A 25350-nucleotide genomic window follows, 5' to 3' on the forward strand; every position below is an offset into this window, starting at 1 on the left:
TTATACAGAGTGAAGTAAGTCAGAAAGAAAAACACCAATACAGTATATTAATGCATATATACGGAATTTAGAAAGATGGTACTGATGACCCTATATGCGAGACAGCAAAAGAGACACAGATGTAAAGAAGTCTTTTGGACTCTGTAGGAGAAGGTGAGGGTGGGATGATTTGAGAGAATAGCATTGAAACATGTATATTATCATATGTGAAACAGATTGCCAGTCCAGGTTCGATGCATGAGACAGGGCACTCAGGACTGGTGCACTGGGATGACCCTGAGGGATGGGATGGGGAGGGAGGTGGGAGGGGGGTTCAGGATGGGGACACATGTACACCCATGGCTGATTCATGTCAGTGTATGGCAAAAACCACTACAATACTGTAAAGTAATTAGCCCCCAATTAAAATAAATTAGTTTAATTTAAAGAAAAACTAGCTTCTCTAAGTAAATATCACATTAAAAAGTAATATTTTAATTTTATAAATACTAATAACTGGTGAAATTATCAGAGATGACAATCTCCAAATAGTAATAAAGTCTACCTCAAATGCTAGAGAATGAAACTCTGTCAGACCTAGTTCAAATAGAGTTCACACTAACAGCGGGCTTCTTCTTGGTCCTTTTCAACAGATTCACTCCTCTCTGGCTCAGACAGCCTGAGGGTAATGGATGAGGTGCACTGCACCAACAAAAGCTTCATCTGCATCCATAGGATAACATTACAAAGGAAACACAGGCCTTTTGGAATACAACTCAGCAAATGAATTTAGAAGACATTTCCATTTACCAATATAAAAACACTGAATTCTGCATTCTTTTTTTCTACGGCTTTATAAATCTTGCAAAAGAGAAAAAAAAAATCTTATCTGCGTAAGCATTAGATCACACTCTTTTTTTAACTTGGGATAAAATCTTTACAACTACTATACTGCTAGAAATAGTGCAGGTCCTCTGAGATAATGTGATTACAGAATGAAAACTATTGGTGAGTGAATATCCAGACTGAAGAGTATTTTGGGGTGGTACATTTTGAGAGCAAAGTGTATCTCTCATTTCCAATATCCAGTTTGGAGTTCTTGGAACAAAGAGTTTATGTATACCTCATCTTACTGCACTTTGCTTTATTGTGTTTTGCAAATATTGAGCGTTTTTATAAACTGAAGGTTTGTGGCAACCCTGCATTGACTAAGTATATTGGTGCCATTTTTCCAACAGCATTTGCTTACTTTATGTCTCTGTATCACATTTTGGTAATTTTCACAATAATTCAAACATTTTCATTATTATTCTGTTATAAAACTTTAAAGGATGAAGAGTTGCTGCTTATAGATGAGCAAAGAAAGTGGTTTCTTGGAATGTACTCTTACTGAAGATGCTGTGAAGACTATTGAAATGACAAGAAAGGAATGAGAATATTACATAAACCTAGTTTATAACAGAGCACCAGGATTTGAGAAGTTCTGAAAGAAGCTCTACTGTGGGGTAATATGCTAGCAAACAGCACTGCATGCTACAGAGAAACCATTTGTGAAAGGAAGAGTCAATCAATGAGGCAAACTTCAGTGTTGTCTTACTTTAAGAAACAGACACAGCCACCCCAAGCTTTAGCAACCACCACCCTGATCAGTTAGCAGCCATCAGCATGGAGGAAAGATCCTCCACTAGCAAAAAGGTTTTGACTCACGGAAGGTTCAGACAATGGTTAGCATTTTTTTTAGCAATAAAGTATTTCTAATTGAAATATGTATATTGTTTTTCTTAGCCACAATGCTATTACACACTTAACAGACTACAGTATAGTGTAGGCATTCTAAAAAATTCTAGGTACAAACTGGACTATCACTGCAATTCTATCAATGCAGAGTATTAACGGGGGGGGGGACGACACTTACCAGATGGAGACATATATTCAGCATTTGCCCTGCAGACCACTTTGATAGGCAGATTACACATTTGCAAAAAGGCCTGTCAATCAAAAGAAATCTATAGTAAGTCTAATGAAAGTATATGCATATTAGAACACAATGTTTTATTTCTTAAGTAAAGCTCAGGAAAAGGAAAAGAATAAATCAATTTAAAGTGAAAGATTTGTACTCTAAAACAAAAATAAAATGTCATTTCAATACTAAAAGATCAATACATATGACTCAGACTCAAGTAAATGTATGAAGCTTAAAGCATTTATATACTCAAATGTAAGTTATCCACACTATTTTACTGCATTAGTTTAGGTAAGTCAGCAATACTGTGTATTTCTTTAATTTTCTATAACAGATGACTAAAAAGTCCAAACGTTGTAAGTTATTACTTAATTCCACTACTCTCAGGATTCTTATCTTCGTCTTAGGCTGAAACTCTCAAACTGCTTTTTTTTTACTACTTCAAAGTTCTCTCCAATAATACTCAATATCCTAACATGTAGCTTTTATGCTCACTAATTCACTTTTAAAAGACAGAGAATTGTTTATTTTTACTTTGTTTATAGCAACAAACATTTTAGAAGGGACTTTATTTTCTTGGGCTCCAAAATCACTGTGGATAGTGACTTCAGCCATGAATTTAAAAGATGCTTGCTCCTTGGAAGAAAAGTTATGACAAACCGAGACAGTGTATTAAAAAGCAGAGACATCACTTTGCAGACAAAGGTCCATAAAGTCAAAGCTATGGTTTTTCCAGTAGTCACATGTGGATATGAGAGCTGGATCATAAAGAAGGCTAAGCACCAAAGAATTGATGCCTTTGAATGTGGTTCTGGAGAAGACTCTTGAGGGTCCCTTAGACTGCAAGGAGATCAAACCAGTCGATCTTAAAGGCAATCAACCCTGAATACTCATTGGAAGGACTGATGCTGAAACTGAAGCTTCAATACTTTGGTCACCTAATGCGAAGAGCCAACTCACTGAAAAAGATCCTGATGTTGGGAAAGATTGAGGGCAGGAGGAAAAGGGAGCAGCAGAGGATGAGATGGTTGGATGGCATCATCGACTCAATGGACATGAGTCTGAGCAAACTCCAGGGAATAGTGAAGGACAGGGAAGCCTGGCATGCTGCAGTACATGGGGTCGCAAGGAGTAGGAGCAACTGAACAACAAAAATAGCAACAAAAATTTTATAAGCAACTTAACTGTCTAACAATAGGGAACTGGTAAATCATTTATGGTAAATGCAAACCACATAATGCTATACAATTTTTTAAATCATTAATTATATTTTCACACAAGGCTGTCTGAAATAACAACTTTATTTCCAAAGCTTCCTTACAACTGGGTGTGACCAGTGTCTAAATTCTGGCCTATGGGACTTAAAGTTTGGGCAACTGCTTGTGAAGTGTCTTTAAAAACAAGAGATATGACCTCTCCTCTTTTTCCTTCATGCTGACTAGAATGTGAAAAGGCTGATCATATAGCCACAGTAGCCAAACTGAATCACAGTAGAAGCTGAATGTTGAAGGTGGTAGAGCAACAATAAGAGTAAAGAAGCTTAAGTCTTTGATAATCATGCAGTCACCAAACCTGGATTACTTGTATTAAAAAAGAGAAAGAGAGAGAGAGTGAGAAAGAAAGAAAGAATCCTCTTTTTTAAGCCACTGCTATTTCGGGTTTTCCAAAGCCAAAAGCCAAACCTCATCCTAATTGACCAACAATTAACTGTTTCCAGGTTTAAAGAACAACTCATCCAACCATAGACTCTGTCTATGTAAGTATACACTAACAGTCCTCTAAAAACTATAACCTACGCTCCCAATTTATAACAATAATAGTGAGTTTCTTGGTTAATCCACAAGTATGGACTGCAGGCAGCGGTTCTCAAGCTTCAGTGTGCATCAGAATCATGCGGAAGGCTTGTTAAAACACAGACTGAGAGGGAAAGAATTAAAATAAGTATAAAGAGATCTTTCAAGAAGACAGAAGAAAAGGGAGAAAGGAATTAAGAAGAATCAACTCTCTTCATTACATATGTATCTGTACCTAATGATACAAAAAAAGTTGAACTCATTAAACCATATATAGCAGGGAAAAACAGTGGAAATAGGCTGAAATGACAAGAACCAGGTAATAACTGATATACAAGTAACAGAAGATTAAAAAGTAATGAAATAAGAGCATAGGTAGAAGCATTCCCCCCGCCTCTGCAGTGAAAACAGGACACTTTTTCACTGTACTTGCAGGGGGTGGTCAGAATCAGCGATGATGACTATAAGCTGATAAGTGAGGATGGGAAAATGAGGGAGTGCCACATTCTGTGAAATGGGAGGAGAAACTGTCGAGAATGAAGGACCTGGGGGGGTATTAGGCTTCAGAAGAACAAAAAGAATTGGAAAGAACTGCTTTAAGTATCTTCTTGAAGATCACAATAATATTCAGTTGTTAGTTAAGTCATTAAAGCTAGAGTCGCTTAGTCTTGTCTGATTCTTTGCGACCCCATGGACTATATAGCCCATGGAGTTCTCCAGGCCAGAATACTGGAGTGGATAGCCTTTCCCTTCTCCAAGGGATCTCCCCAACCCAGGTATCAAACTTAGGTCTCCCGCATTGCAGGCGGATTCTTTAGCAGCTGAGCCACAAGGGAAGCCACAGTCATAATACTATATAAAATAGCAAATACAGTATATTTTGCTAACCTACATGTATTATATTGGTAACTATACTAAACATTATTCCAAAAAGCTCTGTTTCACTAAAAAAGGTTAAGCAAAATTGTAATGCTCTACAATCAAAGCCATGTTTTCAGTCTTATGAAATTTTTACTTCTTTACTAAAAAATAACTGACTTAATTTCGACCAATTTAACAATATTCAACTTACCACAGACCTCAACTGATGCCACAATTCTACTTAGCCAAAGATTAATGCTATAGCATTCACTGCAATTATTCTTCATCCCTGATTCAAAAGAAATTTTCTGAATTAATCTGAATTAATCACAAAGACATTTGAGGTCACAAACACAGTATTTTCATCCAAACATTAAAATTGCAAAACAAAACATTACCATGACTGTCTTCAAGAATATAAAAACTCTAAATCCAAACCAGGCTTTGATTCAGCAGTATTTCTCCTTTCTCTTATAGGCTAGGAGAAAAATCTCTGAGGTTTCAAAACAGTACTTTCACCTTTCACTTGGATTTTCAATCCTTATCTGCACCTCAAATACTCCAAATAAAACAAGCATGATACACCAACCTAAAACACATTTTATTTTCAATTCTGAAATAGCAATCTGCATATTTTTATTCTTATATAAATCCAAAGAAAAATGTAGTTCCAATAATAATAAGGAAAGTCAGGGTAACTCAGTCAACTCCTATTCCTCTGTTGGATACATTATTCCAAACTAATTCAAGTGACTGACAACATAAAATAACTTAAATCAAAAAGTTAGCACATCCTATAAGAACAATGACTTGTAACTGTGCTGTCTAACATGGAAGCCACTAGTCACTTGTGGCTATTTAACATAAATTTAAATTGACTACAGTTGAAAAGTTCATTTCAGCTCCCCAGTTGCACTAGCCATTTCATGTGCTCAACAGCCACATGTGGCTAGTGGCTACCACATTTATTGAACAGTATAAATAACAGAAGATTTCTATCATCACAGAAAGTTCTATTGGACAGCATGGGTCTATTGCAATGGCAATCAGTGCATAAAAGACATCTAAGCAAAAGAGGCTGACAGCATCTGAAAGAGATTAGGCTAAATATTATAAAAACAGCCTGCATAGTATTACAGTGTCCACAAATCCTGCAAGTGATCAATCACCTTTTGATGACAGTGACACATTAAATACCATAATATTTTCCATTTCAGAAAGACCTAGTATAGGGTTTACTCATTTGCTGAGCAATCCCAATTGACAAAATGGTCAGGTAAGTTTATTAAACAGTGAAAACTAAGACTTTAGAATGAATAAATTAAATAAAACCACCGCTATTAAATGTATTGATTCTATGAATATAAATTTGCCAAGTGTCTAAACACATAACATAGTGGGAATTTTTTACACAAATACACGCGCACACACAGAACATAATACCCAGCACCTAACGGCTGAGACCCTGAAATTTAATAAGCTTGATGTAGTTTCAACATATTGAATGAATTAATTAAATTCATAGCACACAAAAAAATTCATTGAAGGGGTTGTGTTGGTACATTTTTTTATTTCTGAAAAAAATTCAAAGGAAAAAGTAACACTAGATCATTGACAACCAGTTAAATATGAAGGATTGAACTTCTATATTTATCTCTGCAAACCTTCAAAAAAAATCCAATGAAATAACAGCAAAGAAACAGAAAACGTATAAACTCAGAAAAACACACAGAATGGAAGAGGAGACCAAAGCAGACCAGAGATGTCAACCCGTTTTTGTAAGACGAAAAGCAAACTTAGCAGGGCAGAGGAAGCTGAAACCTAAGAGCATAAAGAGGAGAAAATCAATACATTTGCATCACAGAAACTAGGAAGACTCCTAAACTGGAGGCCAAGTACCACAGAAGGCAGAGGCGAGAAAAAGGAGTCAAAGCAGGAGAACTGGATGAAAGTCATCAGACAACCAGCCCATCCCCAATTTGGCAAAATTCACAGGTTCATCCTCTGGAAGAACTAAACCAGAGAGACTCTTGACTCAGGATCCAAGCAAAGCAGATGGCCCGGAGTGGAGAGTAACAATGAAAAGAGGAGTGAAGAGTAACAATGAAAAGAAAGTGAAGGGAAAGTATGTACACTGATGGTAGAGACCCACAGCGTCCCTCTCTCTCTAAGCTCCCAAACACTGGCAGCCAAATTTAGTCCTTATAGACTATCTCTCCATAGAAAACACCTGCAAATACTGATGGTTTTAGTGAGGGGTAGGTGGCCATTTAGGTAATTGCCAAAAAAACAGTAGCTAGCTGTGCAATCAGTCTATAGTGAAGCCCACATGTCAAAAAGTCCCCATCAGCTTTTTAGTGCCTCACTCTTAAATATAAATTGTTAGCAGAGATCAAGAGATATTTGAGGATAGCCTCAAACATACAGAGCCAAAACAAACCACAAAAAACGGAGGCGAGAGAAAACAGAAAAGGCAGAAAGCAGAGAGCAACTTCAAAGAAAATTTATAATGGCTAATATTTATTGAGCACTTACTATGTCCCAGGTACTTACATAAAAACTTTATGGGGCAGATACAAAAAAAAAACAACAACCTATTTTAAGATAAGAAAACAGAAGTACAGAAAGATTAAGGAATCTACTTAAGGCATATAGGTAGAAAGGAAAGGAGGGAGGGAGGGAAGAGAGAAGGAAAAAAGGGAAAGAAATGAAACAAGGAAACAAAGAAAAGGGGAAAAAAGAAAAAAAGCAAAGCATACAAGGGACTGAGATGACACTGAATATCTCAACAGCAATTCCAAATGCTAGAAGATGACAAAAGGCCTTCCAAATTCTAAGGGAAAATCTTGTCAACCTAAATTCTCCATGTGGCTAAGGTATCAATCAAGTGTGGACAGAATAAAAACACCATAATACAAGCAAGGTCTTTAAAAAGCCAAAATAAAAATAATAAACCAAGAAAAAACGAGCACAGAATGCAGAAATTAGGGGATCCAACATTTAAAAAAGGAAAAAAGAATTCCCTGAATGATAATGAATAGCAGTCATAAGAAAACATTTCTGAAGCCCATCAAGAAAGGAACCATTCCCTTTAAAGTAGAAACGTAATATTTCCAAGAAATAAATAAATAAAAGACCTGCTGTGTTTGACTACTGTGAGGGAAAGTTCAAAGAGTATAGAAGAGAAAATTACTCAAATGAATTAGATAAAGCAATTATTTACTCAAGGGAAAAAAAATCATATAGAAAGAATATGTCTGTTGTACACCAAGCCACTCAGCTAGTATCAATATTTACATTCTAATTATAATATAAACACTGAATATTAATTTAACCCCAACAGAGAACTATTGGGAAGATGGGAGAGAATTATAAAAGGAAAATTAAATTTCACAGTGAAATTCAATAGATAAATTTAAATTAAAAAATGAAATAGAAACACAAACATCTTACTTTGAAATTACAGCAATGAATACCCAAGGGAAAAAATACAGCTAAAAAACTGAAAGAGGTGGTCTCTGAGTATCAGGATTTGGGGTAGGGTGGGACAGTATACATTTTTTGTGTGATAGGCCTCCCATACATTACTGGTGGGAGTATAAATGAGTCACTTTGATCTGTTTAGTAATACTGACTACTAAGCAGATGCCTACTCTATCAGCCAACAATCCCCCTTCCTAGAAATATATCAACAAGAAAGGAGGCACAGAGCCACTAACATACAAGAATGCCCCTAGCAACTTCATCCATGTAATCAAGTAACAGGAACTCAAATGCCCACTAACATGAGCAGCAACTCCAAAATTTCTAATCCCAAGCTAAAAAGGATATATGTTACCAACTGCTATTACATTAAAGGGAAAAGTAAAGATAAAAAGGTTATACATTTTTCTTAACTCTACATTTTTTAGAAATAGCATTCATTTGGAACTTAAATAAGAGAAATTCTAGAAACAGTTCCAGAAGATGACACCTATGATATTCGATGAAGATTTTAAAGTCTATTTCTTCAGTAATTACTTCTGAATCATACCTTTCGGGAACTACAGCTCAGATATTTTATAAAAAAATAACTCTGAGGAGTAAAATATATTTCATTTACATACAATTAAAGTTAAGGCCAAGAGTCTAAAGAAATAAGAACAACCTGTTACCAATCAATTTGACACTTACAAATATCCTAAATCCTATATTCAAAAGTTGCTATTGTAGATAACAATGCAACTGCTTTGATTAGATTATAAAACTAGCAGCTTAAATGTTGTGGAAAAACCTAACACAGCTGAAGATAAAAGAATGGCAATTGAGGACAGATTGGGGAAGGCAATGGCACGCCACTCTTTGCCTGGAAAATCCCATGGACGGAGGAGCCTGGTAGGCTGCAGTCCATGGGGTTGCTAAGAGTCGGACACAACTGAGCGACTTCACTTTCATGCATTGGAGAAGGAAATGGCAACCCACTTCAGTGTTCTTGCCTGGAGAATCCCAGGGATGGAGAAGCTGCCATTTATGGGGTCGCACAGAGTCGGACACGACTGAAGCGACTTAGCAGCAGCAGCAGGGGACAGATTTGCGGTTGACAACGGGCTGAGGGCAAGGAGGGGGGTATTGATTAGGAGTTTGGGATTAATAGATGTAAACTATTATATACGGAATGGATAAACAATAAGGTCCTACTATATAGCATAGGGAACTATATTCAATATCCTGTGATAAACCATAAAGGAAAAAAGAATATATAACATACACATAACTGAATCACTCTGGTGTACAACAGAAATGAACACATTGTAAATCAACTATGCCATGCCTCCGTGCTTAGTTGTGTCTGATTCTTTGCAACCCTTCGGACTGTGGCCCGCCAGGCTCCTCTGTCCAAAGGGTTTTGCAGGCAAGAATACTGGAACAGGTTGCCATTTCCTTCTCCAGGGGGTCTTCCTGACCCAGGGATCGAACCTGTCTCTCCTGTGTCTCCTGTACTGCAGAAAGATTCTTTACCCACTGAGCCACTGGGGAAGCCCATAAATCAACTATACTTCAATAAAATAAAATTTTTTTAAAAAGAGCACCAGGAATTATAGACAGATTCTATAACAGCAATCCTTCAGTAACATGGTGGCAAGGCTTCTGGTAAGATAATTAAAAATACTCAGTTTATGAAATGGTGAAAAGGGCTCAATCCTGGTTGAATGGAAACACAGCCAGCCAACAACAAGCCCACCCTTGTTGCTGCATCTACACAGGGAAGATGCTCCTTCATTGAGATGCTGTCCTTATCATCATTTAAAGTAATATGACTTGCTGTTGCTGACTCATAAGCCATACCACTCTTACAAGTGAAGTGAAGTCGCTCAGTCATGTCTGACTCTTTGAGACCCCACGGACTATAGCGTACAAGGCTCCTCTGTCCACAGAATTTTCCAGGCAAGAGTACTAGAGTGGGTTGCCGTTTCCTTCTCCAGGGGATCTTCCCGACCCAGGGATTGAACCCAGGTCTCCCACATTGCAGGCAGACACTTTACCACCTGAGCCACCGGGAAGCCCTACCACTCTTATAACGGGGCTACTATTAGCACACTCCCACTCCTTTGTCACTGGTTTAGTGCCCCAGCAGAACCTAGTGGATCCTAACAGAGTAGAGATTTAAGAAGCACGCTGTTTGAGTGGAAGACTAGAGTATCTTTAAAAAATGGAAACCTCTGCATCAGTCTTTTAAGAGTCAATACAGAACAAATGGCAACCCACTCCAGTATTCTTGCCTGGATAATCCCATGGACTGAGGATCCTGGTAGGCTACAGTCCATGCGGTTGCAAAGAGTCGGACACGACTGAGCAACTTCACTCACAGAACAGTAAGATTTAACAGAGCAGAAGCCTCCCAGTGAGCCTTCTCAAGAGTAGAATCTTGATGCCTGTGTTAGTCTGAGAAAGTTTCTTTACCTCATAAGCTTCCCCATTTCTAAAAGAAAGACAATTTATTAGGCAGATTAACTGAGGTGTTGTATGTGAAACACTTTACACACCAGTTGGCACACAGTATTTTAATAAATATATTACTATTAAAATTAGTAGTAATAATATTAGTAATAATAAATACTTATAGATCTATCTATGGTTTTTCCAGTGGTCATGTATGCATGTGAGAGTTGAACAGTGAAGAAAGCTGAGCACTGAAGAATTGATGCTTTTGAACTGTGGTGTTGGAGAAGACTCTTGAGAGTCGCTTGGACTGCAAGGAGATCCAACCAGTCCATCCTAAAGGAGATCAGTCCTGGGTGTTCATTGGAAGGACTGATGCTGAAGCTGAAACTCCATACTTTTGGTCACCTCATGTGAAGAGTTGACTCATTGGAAAAGACCCTGATGCTGGGAGGGACTGGGGGCAGGAGGAGAAGGGGACAACAGAGGATGAGATGGTTGGATGGCATCATCGACTCGATGGACATGAGTCTGAGTAAACTCTGGGAGTTGGTGATGGACAGGGAGGCCTGGTGTGCTGCGGTTCATGGAGTCGCAAAGAGTCGGACACGACTGAGCGACTGAACTGAACTGATAGATCTATCTGTGGGAAAAAAAGACTTTTCAACATTGGTGATTTCAAAAGAAAACTTTACCTATTAACATCTCCTTAAGAGAAAAGGGTAAATAAATAATAATTATATACTGTAACTATTTATAATCAAAATAGAAAAATTGTATACTAAGATAAAAACCTCTAAGTAGATATTAAAAGAATAAATAGAATATAACCAAAAGCCTATATAATACACACTCGATTCAACAAAGCAAAAATAAAAATGAAGATATTTTAATACTGACAAACTTTTACTTTACAAATAACTCTTCAAAGTCACACACATTGATGAAACTGATAAAAGGCCTCCCCCTCCAGAACATTAGTTCCATTAGTTCAGAATGACCATGCCTATCCTGTTCACTACTTTATCCTTGGCACACCAGATTCTCAATAAACATTTCTTAATGAATAAGACACATATATCCATAAAAATAAAAACATACCCAAGTTCACAGAAACCTAGTAAGCTACAACACAAATTAGCATTTCATGATTTTATGGTACCAAAGCTCACTGCATTAAAAAGATCAATGTGATTCCTATTAAATTCAGAGGTATTTAAACAAGTAATGTTTTAGAAAAACAGTAACAGGAATTCAACTTTTTAAAAACTTAGCTATGCAGAAATCATCAGAAACTACAATTCAATAAGCACAAAAAGTTTTATATTAAATAGAGAAACTTTGTTACCAAAAACATGAAATGCTACTGGGAGCACAAATGAAACAGATCACATAAAAGAGGACCTTCCTAATTAACACAACTCTCACCTGAATACCACTCTTGGAATATATGACTCAAGTTTAGATATATCAATATCTGATAGCTGTAGAAAAAAATCAAGTTCAGAAAGAAAGCAACAAAAAAAGATGACCATAACGGAAAAGGTATAAACTTTCCCCATTAGAATTAAATATAAATAAATGTAAACTGTAGAGTCAAAATTTAAGTAAAAGAGTTAAAAGTTTAAAGACCCAGAAGCAACTCTTGTAACCCAAGAACCTAATACAAAACCAGTCACATAATTGGCATTCAATGAACAATCTGGGTCTAATGATAAGAAACTGCTTTTTTCTAAGCTCCTATGAATGTTGTGAAGTTTCGTGATTCACAGATAAATATTCCAACTGAGAAAAATAACAATAACAACAACAACAACAAACCCACTAAATTTAAAATTCTTAGGATAAACTAAGTGGTAGATGGCAGCAATATAAAATGTATTCATTTTTTAACCTAATGATAAACTCAATACTAAATCATTTACCAATGAACAACACAATTAATTTCCTTCCTCTTCTTTAGCCCAAAAACAGAAGAAACATTTGTCTTATAAATTAAATACAAAACAATACTCTTTAATTGCACTTAAGCAAAAAAAATCAACATTGCCTGCCAATATTAAAATAACTCAAAATTTTAAAGAATTGTCTTTAATAAGTTTTTAAAACACTGGGTGCTTTACACTGATTAACATGGTAGAATTTAAGGGATTATAAACATAGTTTCTAAATGTACATAAATTTAAAATTAACAAAACTATCGAAATTCTAAACAGAGAAAAATCCATTTTCAGTTCAGCTGTTATCAGCTATGCATAGACAGCAGACCTCAGGTTTTCCTCTTTAGGACAAAGCTTCTATTCATTTCATAATTAAATTTGAAATATTTTAGGTAAGAACTCACTAAGGACTCTTCTAAATCATGCAATGCCATTTTCAGGGCACAAAATAAAAATGATTCCAAATTTTAATTCATATCTTGTTTCGTCAGGACACAAAGGAAAATCTGTGACAAAAACTGAAGAATTATTTTCCACCTTACTAAGAGACATGTTTTAAAATTAAAAACCAAGAACAAATTTTAAAATAATTCATTTTTTATATCAAACAGCTGTAGACCCTATAATTGAAATAATGTATCTAAAGGTTACAAATGGAAAGTGTTAGGTATCATTCTTAAAGTGACAGATTAAGTTCCTAATCCAGTTAAAGCAATAGCCACATTTGTAGTTTAACATAAATTAAGACCTTAATTATATTTGTGACTATTTTAAACAAAATAACAAATTCCTTTGTACCTGGGAATGTAATTTATAGCAAAGCCAGGTTCATTTTCCAAACCAATCTATTTCACACTGCAGAAATACTCTGGTATAATGGTATAATGTAATTCTTGTTGTAGAATGTTGAAAGAGTAGATTCACTAAAAGCACAGAAGAGGTTTGAAGATAAATGAAGATGCTATTCATTCAAGGGTAATTTCATCTTAGAACTATATGAAAGATGTTTCACTCACATGGGGTAGTGTATGACCTCAAATTTAAGTGTATTTTCAGCTCAAATATAATGCTGCTAGATTGATTATGTTGATACTGTATATCTAATAATGAAGAATTCTAGCCTTTTTCTGTTTAAGAAAATAGACTGTCATTTTTTTCATCTTACTGCTATGTCTTTATTGTTCTGTTTAACAGCAACAAATTGTAAAATTCTGCTTGCTGTTTACTTCTTAAACAGAGAAAGCCTATGGTTGATATTCTAATTTGTAATCTCTCAGAACTACAGGAGTGTAAATTTTTTGCTAAGTTAGGTAGATACTGATATTAGCAAACTATTACCCTGTGTAACCACTTTACATTATTTCACTAATTACTAATAATGACAACTCTAATACCCATCCAATTCTGTTTTGAATATACTTCATTTTCACAAATTTTGTAAGACTAATTTAAATGTTTTCTATATACCACACCATTTATGTGTTGAGGGATTAATACTGAGAATTTTTTAAATTCTATTTGCAATTTAAGCTCACAGTTATCTTTTCTAAAGGTCATATTTTGTACATTTAAATCATTACAGGTGCTATAAGCATATATCACCAAAACACTCTGTAATACTTCTGAGATAAAAAAGGTAACCTAATGTAACATTCAACCTGAAGAATTTAAATCAAGGAAACATCTGCAGCCTGCATTTTGCTCATTTTAGAATCCTGAAAAGGATTCACTGAATTCTTTCCACCCCTTAGTTTTCCTTCTCCTCATCCTGAAAGGGAACACAGGAGCCTCATTTTGCAGAAAATGATCAAAGTGGAAAGGATAAACATATTGTATCTTTTATGAAATTTTAAGAAAGTTATATCAATTTTAAAATGTTTTACATAAAATAGCATTCTGTTACTTCTCTATTAAAGTCAATGCACTAGTGCATTCCTACCAGTTGTATTTATATCAGGTTTAAACTGACACTTAGAAACTGCATAGAACCAGCAAACCAAAAAATGCATTAAACGAAACTGAAAATTTTAAATCATTTCCTCTAAAATTCTGCAGGTAAGTTGTCCACTGTGACATTCTGAATGATACAAGTTTACAGCTGCTGTAATTTCTTAACCACAGGTGTTTCCCCACACAACTGACCTGCAGTCTCAAAGAAGAAAGATACTCCTCTCTTCTGCTCTTCCCCAACCACTATATCAGGATATTACCATCTAACCTCAGATTAATACGTCCACCTAAAAGGCATCATTTGCAAAAAAGGAAAAAGCAAGTGTCAGCTATTTATCAGCGTATCTAACATATTAGTGTTTGTGGCCCAGTATTAATGCAGCCTATAAAAATGTTGACTTTTTAAATGATTAAAACACATTCAACAGAAAGAATACAGTGTATTTCTGTTGCATTCCCTTTCATTTTTAGAGATTAAGTATTTATTCACAAAGGATAGGAAAAAATAAGAATATTAAGTAAAATAGGGACATTTCCCTTAACCTGAGTTTAAATGTTATTCTTACTGGAAGTAAGTAAAAACTGTAGAAGTAAAAAGTAAGGCTACTTTTTCATGCAGCATTCTAATAATCAGTTTGAGACACTGTCTAAAAAATAAATTCAATAATTAAACTTTTACAGTATTCAAATTAAGCCATACAAAAAAGGGAAACAGTTTTCTTTTTAAATTGGCTTCATATATACTAAACAAAATCCTTTCTAGAATAGGATTTTGTAATCCTATTCTTTCTAATAAACTTACTAGAAATAACATTTTATTATATAGACATTCACAAAATATGCACAGATCCTTGAAAAATAGGCACTAATTCAGCATTCAACATCATCTTGTAGTTATACTGCTTTCTTCTCTTTCAAAAGAATTTCCCATTTACTACCTAACTTGGACTTCGTAATAACCCATAATATAGGTAAGACTATCTTCATCACATTTTAGAGATCCAAAAGCAGCAATATAGCTTTCACGTCTTAATGTAATCCATAAATTGTTATATATAATTTGCTAGGAAATGTCAGAAATGATTTTTGAATTAAGTTACCTACTTATTTTCAGATAAAACTCCAAAGGTCTGTATCACACACTGAACTGGTATGCAGCAAAGTGTTACAAGCATGGACTTGACCCAGACTCCCTGAGTTTGCACTCCAGTTCTGTCAAGTACTAATTATATAAGTTTGGGCCAACTGCTTAACTTTTCTGCCTCAACTTCCTAATCTGTAAAATGATAATAATAGTGCTACTTACCTCATATAGTGGCTGCATGTGAGGATTATCTATGACATCTAAAGTATATATAATAAGACCTGGCACATTGAGTAAGTATGGTATAAATTTTAGCTAGTTATTATTGTTGTTCTATCAGTATTATCTGCAGAAGGGGGATTTGAGCAGCACTGACTTCATACAGTTATTATAAAGACTAAGTGAGTTCCTAAGAATTAAATGCTCAGCACAGTGATTAGCATGTAGTAGGCACTCAGCCAGAGCTGCTGGTGTCTGTTTACCTCCACAATTTATGGGCTTTATGACCTTGGCCAGAGTTTTCCTGAGCTTCAGTTTCCACATATTTAAAAATGAGCTTAATAACAGTACCATACACTTGGGTTATGGTAATGATTGAATAAGATGTCTCTCAGAAGAGCTCTTTAAAAAGAGTGCCTTAAACAACAAAAGCATTCAATACTTAATTCTGAAACAAGCCTTATTTAGTAAATACTATTAAAATAATATTTTGTTTGAATTAAAGCAATCTACACTAACAACTTTTAGGCATACAATGAAAGAATGATTACAAAAATTATTAATGTTCATATAGATTTAAATACATCCAAAAATAATTCTTACACCTAACATTTGTTTTAATCAGTTTAGTTATTACAAAGCCTACAAGCTTCCATTCCTGCTGCTGACACTGATAATGTGTACTTCTGTCAAAGAACCAGGAAAGAAGGAAATAACCAATATTCACCACATGTTTACAATATGCCAGGTGCTTTTCTAGGTGCTTTAATGTTTATACACATTTCATATATTTTTTTAAACACATTCAATCTTAATGACATCCAGTAGGACAGCTTCTATTATATCTGCATTTTAAAGATGAGGAAACTTAAGACAAACAGTAATGTTTGAGGTATCTGGAACAGATTATTCACTCATTTCACTTGTGGAATCTACTATAAAAGAGATACTAAATTCGTAAAGACATAAATTTCTTGAAGAAAAATCAAATAATTTTCTGCAGAAAACTTTGAAGTTCATATATATTTGCTTATATAGTATTTCTAGATATGTGCTGTCCAATACAAGAGCTGCCAGCTACATATGGCTATTGAGTGCTTGAAATGTGGCTGGCACAAACTGAGATGTATGAAATACACATCAGATTTTGAACCTAACATTAAAAAAAAGGAAAAACATCCCATTAATAAATTTTCTATTGATTAAATGATAATATTTGACAATATTAAATACAATATATTTATTAAAATTAATTTCACATTTCTTTTTACTTCTTTTAGTGTGGTTACTAGAAAATTTTAAACTATTATACATATGTGACTGGGCTTCCCTGGTGGCTTAGTGGTAAAGAATCCACTTGCAATGCAAGAGACCACCTGCAATGCAGGAGAAGCTGGATCAATTCCTGGGTCAGGAAGATCCCCTGGAGAAGGAAATAGCAACCCACTCCAATATTCTTGCCTGTCCATTCTTGCATGGACAGAGAAGCCTAGCAGGCTACAGTCCATGGGGTCACAAGAGTCAGACACGACTTAGTGACTAAACAACACCCACCACCTTACATATATGTAGGCAACATTATATACATTACGTATCTATCAAGCAGTTGGTTTAGGGGATGAGAGGATAGTAACAGAGAATTGTTATCAAAGTTCTTTTCCAATCAATACAAGCTTCAAAGTGGAAGTAATACTATGAAATGGAAGATTTATCTCCCTAATGTTTGTGTATGTATAACACTGTATGTACGCACTGCCATATATATGTATGTATGCACACACACACATAGTACTACTGCTTGTGAGAACCAGAGGGACACACTATTCTAATACTTCATAATATTCAACATACAAGATTATTTTATGACTAGGCAAACACTTCAGGTAATAACAATACTTCATGGATGAAAGAAGGAAAGCAAAATCTAAGACAAAAATAACAGCCATAGGAGAAAAATTTTTTTATTTTCTTTTAAATTGAAATCATAAAGAGGTTTCTTTAATTAAATTTTTAAAAAGTCTAACCATTTAGTTCCAGGAACATAATAAATGCAAAGCCTATGTGGTATGTAAAATTTAAATTTCCTGATGGCTTAGGTGGCTAACTACTAAAGGATCTAATGCTTAATATCTGGTATTTTCTAGGAAATATCCAATTTATGGATACCTGTCACACTGTTAGATCAATTTTATACATTTAACTGATTCTTCCAAACGGATACTCATCCACTATATAGAAGAAAATTACTCCATAAAGTTTACATCAGATATCTGGAAAAGTCACATTTATAGTCATGGCTACTATCAGCTGTCAAGTCAAAGAATATTGAAGAAAACCAAGAATTTTTAATATATGCTGGTTAATTCATCATCTAAGTGACATGTGTAGGATAGCAAAAAATTAAAACAGTTATGCAAAATTCTGCATTTTAAAAGAGTCTTATTTTCTGGTCTTAGCTTTAATTGCAACTATGATTTGAGATGAATGTTGAGAAAACCAATTAATAAGAACCATAAAAACAGAATTACTAAAGAAGGTACACACTAAGATTTCTTTTTTCTTTCCTTCTCCAGATTATTTAAAATGCTAAATTTCTTTTAACGGTAATATACTGATATCTTGGTTTATGCCAAAAACTAGTTAAGCCATCTATTCTAGGGTGTCTCAACACTGACACCATTTACATTTAGGGTGAGATAACTCTTTCTGGGGTGGGACTGTCTCGTGCACTGTTTCACAGAATCCCTGGCATCTACCCAACAGATGCCAAAAACAGCCTCCCCAACAGCTGTGACCATCAAAAATGTCTAAACACTGTCAAATGTTCTCTGTGGGTTTGAAACCCTCCCTCAGCTAAGAACCACTGGTCTATTCTTACCCAAAATAACATTCCTACTGGTGAAAATTACTTCCGTACTTCCTAAACTAATATTCTTTAGTTTTAGAGGCTCTTCATACAGGATACCCAGAGAGCTTCAGCTGGGAGATCAATAAACCTGATACTATATGCAGAATTGCCTAGGTATGTCTATACCTGTGTGTATGTTGGGATGTTTTCTGGAAAAATATCCCATAGCTTCATAAGACTGAAAGAATTATCCCCAAAAAGGCAACTAAGACAGGGTTAAGAATTAGTGCTTCAGCTAAAATAGTTACTGTGCCCTGAAGCCATCTTTTCAAAAATATAAAGACTAAAGACACTATTTCATACATAATAAATAATTTACTTGTGTTATCAGTTATCAAGCAAGACTGTTTCTACCCCACTTGTAAACCCTTCATTCAACAAATATTTACTGAGCACACTTTATATGCTAGGCACTATATTATTAGTGTTTGAAAACTAAACAAACTCCAACTTCCTTATGCCCCCGGGCAAAAAGGCAGTATAAAGCAGTTATTAATTAAATAAAACCAACCGAGAATTTCTGCTTCTCAAAGATTAACATAAGAAAGGAAATACACTGGTTATAGTACTAGTGCCTAAAGATAAAATAAATGTAAGTAAATAAAATTTACATTCTTGGTAAAAATATACAAATCTTCTCAAAGAAGTAAAAATCCATGAAAGAAACTTTACAATACTCATACTCATACAAATATTGTTCAAACACATTTCCTTCTATCTTTTCCTTCTTTATCCAACTTAAAAGTAAAATGTACTGAATGACATACTATGGATGTGTAACAGTCATAGTTATTAAGTCCAGAAAATACCAAGTTGTGTTTAAAAAAAACACAAGATGACCAAGTGCCTAGCATCATGCCTAGAATGAGGCAAAAGCAGTCCCTCTTTCTTTTCTTTCTGTTCTCAAGAAGCTCACAATCTCATTTCCAACAAATGGCATGTCTTAAATTTCTAAGTTATCTTTTAGGTGCTACACGTTAAAATACTCTTTGTGATTCAAACTATGCAAGCTAACCAAACAAGAGCAGCTAAATATGTAAAATGTTTCAATATTTATAATTCCATAATCTACATAAACATTGTGTTTTCTTTAAAAGCAAACAATCCCCAAGTATCCTATTCTTCCTATAGTGCAGTTTAAAGTTTACAGGGCCACAAATCTTTTGGATTACACAACTGTGCTATAAAACTCGAAGAGCTATTATGTTCAATAAGTGGTCTGGGGATAACAGGCACTAATATAATCAATAAATATATAAGGCGTCGCTAAAGAAAAATAGGTCTGCTTCATAACCACCAAATGGATTAAGGCTAGAATGAGTACAATGAGAAAGTGACACTTAAATACGCGTAGTGAATAAATCTTTACAAGTAAGTTAGAAAATAGGTTTGTGCCTATACATGAAGAAATCATTCCAAATAATCAATACTAGCATATTTAGCCAAAAGCAAAAAGTAAAAAAATACTGCATTCTTTACATATTTACCTGCACAGCAAGAGAAGCTGCATTGTCAGAAAGCAAAATTTGCTCCCCTGTAAAAATACAATGAAAGGTCTGAGTCAAAAGCATAACTACTAAACAAGTGCTTTTTTATTTTAAAAAACTATTCCTATTTCTAAAAAGAAAGCGTAATCATGAAGTTCTATATCAATGTTACAAGATTATAATTTGGATTAAAGTATCATGTTATGTAAATAACAATGAAGACTATTTCCTCTAAATCTATTTGATCACTTATTGTATTTTATCAGCAATATGTAAGTAAAACTGCTCACTTAAAAACGAAAGCTTTCCTCAAGTTTTTAAGAAATAATCCCTTTCATTAAAATTAAGTAAAATAGTATCTCTGCTCAAACCTCTCTAGTTAAAAGTAAAAGCATTCAAACTCGTACAAAACCAGCTTCCAGTTAATATTGCACAGTGTGTCTAGATCTGTCACACAAAAGAAAGATGACAAGTTCACTGCAATAAAAATTCCATGCTTAGAAGACTAGGGCTGCTGCCTATTAGTCTTCATTACTTTGCAGTCTTCTGACAACTGGAGCAGGCTGCTGAGCCCCAAATGGGGTCCATAATGTGATCTGATGATATATGAAGAGCTGCTAAAGGGAGCCTGAACCATCCTAGCCTATACATTTTAACAGTTCCTTTTTAGTGAGAGCCCACTTTACCACAGGACTTCAAAAATCTGCTGTGTCAGCTATTGGTGCAGTAAATCTGCCAACTGCTCCTGCAACCACATCATATTACACTGCCTACAGCAGCCAATATAATGAGTCAATAATAAACTAAGCACCTTACAGGCCATGAATAGTTGGTTTACACTGGCACATACAAGTTTAGATAAAACCTCCTAGACAAATTATACAAGGGAATTCCTTCTTTATGTTTCATGTTCTCTTTGCATTAAATTGCATTATCGATGGGTGTTTTTTATAATAAATAATATATTTTGATGTATTTGATATATCTGGGCTTCCCAGGTGGTTCAGTGGTAAAGAATCCACCTGTCAATGCAGAAGTCACAGGAGACGCAGGTTTGAATCCTGAGTCTAGAAGATCCGCTGAAGGAGGAAATAGCAACCCACTCCAGTATTCTTGCCTGGAGAATCCCATGGACAGAGGAGCCTCGGGCTACAGTCCGTGGGGTCACAAAGAGTCAGACATGACTGAACACACATATTTTGATATGAAGCCATTTTTAATGGAGAATAAGCACCTACCTTTCAGTTGCTGATACAATGTAGCATTTTCAGGCCAAGGTTCTGCAGCTGTGGAAACAGGTACACAGGGCAAAAATATATCAATAACCAACCAAATTAATAAACACATACATTTGCCTAGAGCATTTAATGTCAAGCATAAATTGCCAAGGATTAAATTACCAAGGATACCTTAAATATGGCAACTAATCACATTACTGTAGATTCTATGAGAACCTATATAAGCAGGTTAGATAATTTCATTTAAATGAATGTTTGGTGGCAGTTTAATTTTTTATGGGGAGGAAATGGAAGACATTTTGCCCAATCAAAAGTGAAAATTTAAAAAATAAAACTGCCTATATGCTACTATTCCTTTACCCTCCTTCAAACACAGACATATCCAAAATGATATTCATACACATAAAAAGACACTGAATTTCAGCTCACTATCAAAAAGAAATATAGTGAAACAATATTTGTATTTTACTGTAAACTTTTAACAAAGTAAATTTTCAGAAGACACTGTACGAAAGAATCAAATCTATGCATATCAGGCTGTGCGTCTTTCCTTATAAGCTGATAGTATTTAAACAGTGGAATCCTGTTGTCTATGTTTAATTGCCTTGAGCCCACCAACATCATCTCACAAAAACAGAGAATATGATGAAACAGTAAGTCCCTATCAAAACAATGTGAAATAAAGCTGGTGAAGCTCATTTTAGGCCTAAAGTCAGGCTTGACCTTGACTCTCAACCTCCCATCTAGAGAAGACTCCAGCTACAAAGAGTATTAGCAACCTACCAGTGCTTGGAGAAAGCCCTAGATTTGAATTTGTTTAATCAACTGCACATAAGAAGCAGTGCCTCCACAGACAGAATATTCAGGATATTATTTGCTGAATTCTTTGTAAAATCCATAAAACATCAAAATCACCAATTCTAACACACTAACTATATTTGCTGTTAGCAAGAAAGTCAGTCAAATATATGAAATTTGATTAACTTTTCTTATGGTGTTTAAACTAACGCAGTCTCTGTGACATAGCAACAAATTATTTTTTAATATACACTTCTAGTTGGTTTTTTAAAAAAGAAATTTATACACATGAAGCATTTTTTCTTTTAAGAATGATCATTTAAGATGTATTCACTCAAACAGTCTTAGGAGTGGGTGGGGGGTGGACACCTTAATTTGCTTTTACTTCCACTTTAGAATGAAAAGAAAAAGTTGTAGTAATTATTATAAACTGTAAAATTTGGTTTGGTCTGGGCTACATAAAATTAAACTTATACTTAGGGACACCATGAAATCACCAAACAAATAATTCATAGTTTTGTACAGTTATCCACAATACTACAGACCTTCCTCAACTTACAGTGGAGTTACATCCTGATAAACACACTGTAACTCGAAAATGCATTTAATATACCTCACCTACCAAACGTGATAGCCTAACCTAGCCTACCTTAAACATGCTCAGAACACTTACATTAGCTTACAGATGGGCAAAATCACCTAACACAAAGCCTGTTTTGTAATAAAGTGTTGATAATATCTCATGTCACTTATGGAATACTGTACTGAAAGTGAAAACAGAAAGATTTTATGGGTATAAAATGATTTTAACTGTACCAGTTGTTCACCCTTGCGATTTCTGGCTGACTGGGAACTCCGGCTCCCTGCAGCTGCCCAGCATCAAGATAGAGTATCTCACTACACATCACTAGCCCAGGCAAAGATCAAAATTCACAATTTGAAGTACAGTTTCTACTGAATGCATACCATGTCTACACTATTGTAAAGTCAGAAAATTCTAAGTCAAACCATTGTTAAGTTGGAGACTGTCTGTATACATATATATAAAAGCTACCGAACTTCAACTCACATACCAAAAAGGCAGCGCAATTAAATACTTACTACGTTACTGTAAACTTTTAACAAAGTAAAACTTCAATAAGACTCCAATTAACCAGTGTTAACAGTTTTAAAAATAAAAGACAGGGAAACAAAAATAAGCTGACATCTGCAAACTACTCAAAAATAACCTTTTAGGATAAACTATATGGTCAGCACACCTATACCGTTTACATTCATATGAGAACAATACTGTGAGGTTCATTTGTTTTAAGAATCATCAAAGATTCAATTATCTTATTAAAGCAATAAAGCAAAGGAATAAAATTTACAAAAGTTCCAAAGACACTGAATTTAAGTTCCTTGACGGCAAAAATGTGTCACATGCATTGTGTATGCCACACTGTGCCAAGTTTTGCATACAGTTGGTATTCATTAATCATGCATGGAAAGAAAAGGGATATTAAGCTTATCACTCAATTCCCTAAACATTCTGGCTAGTCAAAGTTTTACTAATCAATATATTAAAGTACTAGGGTGCTCTAATTAAATATTCTGATAATTTTAATTTTTGATTAGCTATTTGTGTACATACGAGACCATGAATTACAAATTTTCAAAAGAGTAACATACATTTAGCATTAAATATATGCTGAATATAATTGAAGTGTTCTTTAATAAATCAGAAGCTAAAGTCACTACTCTGCAATATCAGAGGTCTCATAGGAACAGGAACTTATATGTTTACAATTTCAGTTAAAAATTCATTTATCATCACCGGCCCCACTCCTATTCTCATGATCTAATACAACTGGCATATTTAAAAGAAATCTTGTAACATATTACTCAACCACAAATAAGAATAAAGGAGTTGGGGCTTCTCTGGTAGCTCAGGGGTAAAGAATCTGCCTGCCAATGCAGGAGGCATGGGTTTGATCCCTGGTTCGGGAAGATTCCACTTGTCACAGAGCAACTAAGCTTATGTGCCACAACTACTCAGCCCAGAAACCAGAACTACTAAGCCCATGCACCACAACTACGGAAGCCATTGTGCTGGAGATATAGAGTTCATGCTCCACAAAAAGAGAAGCGGCCGCAATGAGAAACCTGTGCACCACAACAAAGGGTAGCCGGGCTCACTGCAAGTAGAGAAAAGCCCATGCAGCAACGAAGACCTAGCAAAACCGAAAATAAAGAAAGAAAGGAAGAAAAGAAAATTATTTTTTAAAAGTTGTTATTAAGAACCTACAGCTGAAAATGGGGTTGGCAGAGTATATTTTTCTTTATCCAATTTCTGCTCTCAGAAACTATTACTGAAAATAAATTCTCAGAAAGTAACTCTGCCAAAGCATTTGATGTTGTCTTCACAAACATAAAAAAGAAAGAAAAGAAAGTGAAGTTGCTCAGTCGTGTCCAACTGTGACCCCGTGGACTGTAGCCTACCAGGCTCCACCATCCATGGGATTCTCCGGGCAAGAATACTGGAGTGGGTCACAAACAGAACATTTCATTTAAAAAGGGAAGGCAAGCTGATATAAACCTATATAACCATGCTATTTCAACAGCTTGAAATTCCAGTACATCCACAGAGCAGAAGCCAAGAAATGGCAGAGTATGCAAGGAATGATCTCACCCATGAGCAGTTCAGAAAATATAAACATCATTGATTTAAGTGCATCACCTATGTGAATCAGCTCACATTTTAAGCATGACATGGGAGAAGAAATAGCTGGTGTGTTATTCAATAGAGAGAAAACAGCAAAAATCCTAAATTGTGTGGCATAGCATTGGCTCTACAAATCAACCATGTAGCTATCTCTCTAGGAAAGAAGCCTTCATAATAAGTAAGTCTAGGAATCATAAACATTATACACACATAACAAATACAAAGCCTATTTCTTGGTTTGGGTAATATTATATAAAGCCTTTTCACTGAGAATGCCTATTATGTGAAAGACAAAGTCCAAGAGTACAATTATTCCCCACTCCTCACTCCTCTTTCCAAAGGTCAAGCAAGTCAATACCCACCCTTGCCCTTGATCATGTATAAAAGAGAGGGAGAGGAAGAATTCAAAACCATAGTACTGATAAAAGCCTTAAATATCTCAGCATTTAAAAAGAAAAATCTTTTTAAAACAGTATTAAAACATTTTCATCTCTTACTAGTTTTACC

The 25350-nt window shown here is 35.0% G+C and overlaps 1 protein-coding gene and 1 long non-coding RNA gene across 6 annotated transcripts in view; both read right to left on the reverse strand.

Annotated features, from left to right (window-relative positions):
• MTX2 (metaxin 2) overlaps window positions 1-25350 on the reverse strand; it is a 67142-nt gene that overhangs the window by 13793 nt on the left and 27999 nt on the right. For all 5 annotated transcript variants that reach the window (XM_061135054.1, XM_061135053.1, XM_061135057.1 and 2 more), the window contains 3 exons: window positions 21342-21389; window positions 20104-20150; window positions 1895-1967 (listed from right to left, as the gene is read on the reverse strand). In XM_061135054.1, the coding sequence (XP_060991037.1) occupies window positions 1895-1967; window positions 20104-20150; window positions 21342-21389 (168 nt within the window). The remainder of the gene's footprint in view (window positions 1-1894; window positions 1968-20103; window positions 20151-21341; window positions 21390-25350) is intronic.
• Window positions 2860-17169, reverse strand: LOC133050800 (uncharacterized). The gene is made up of 3 exons (XR_009691698.1): window positions 16436-17169; window positions 14598-14692; window positions 2860-4885 (listed from the first exon to the last, which is right to left on the reverse strand). It is a non-coding gene; the product is annotated as an uncharacterized LOC133050800 (long non-coding RNA).

Source organism: Dama dama, chromosome 33, assembly GCF_033118175.1.
Source record: "Dama dama isolate Ldn47 chromosome 33, ASM3311817v1, whole genome shotgun sequence".
Taxonomy (NCBI): domain Eukaryota; kingdom Metazoa; phylum Chordata; class Mammalia; order Artiodactyla; family Cervidae; genus Dama; species Dama dama.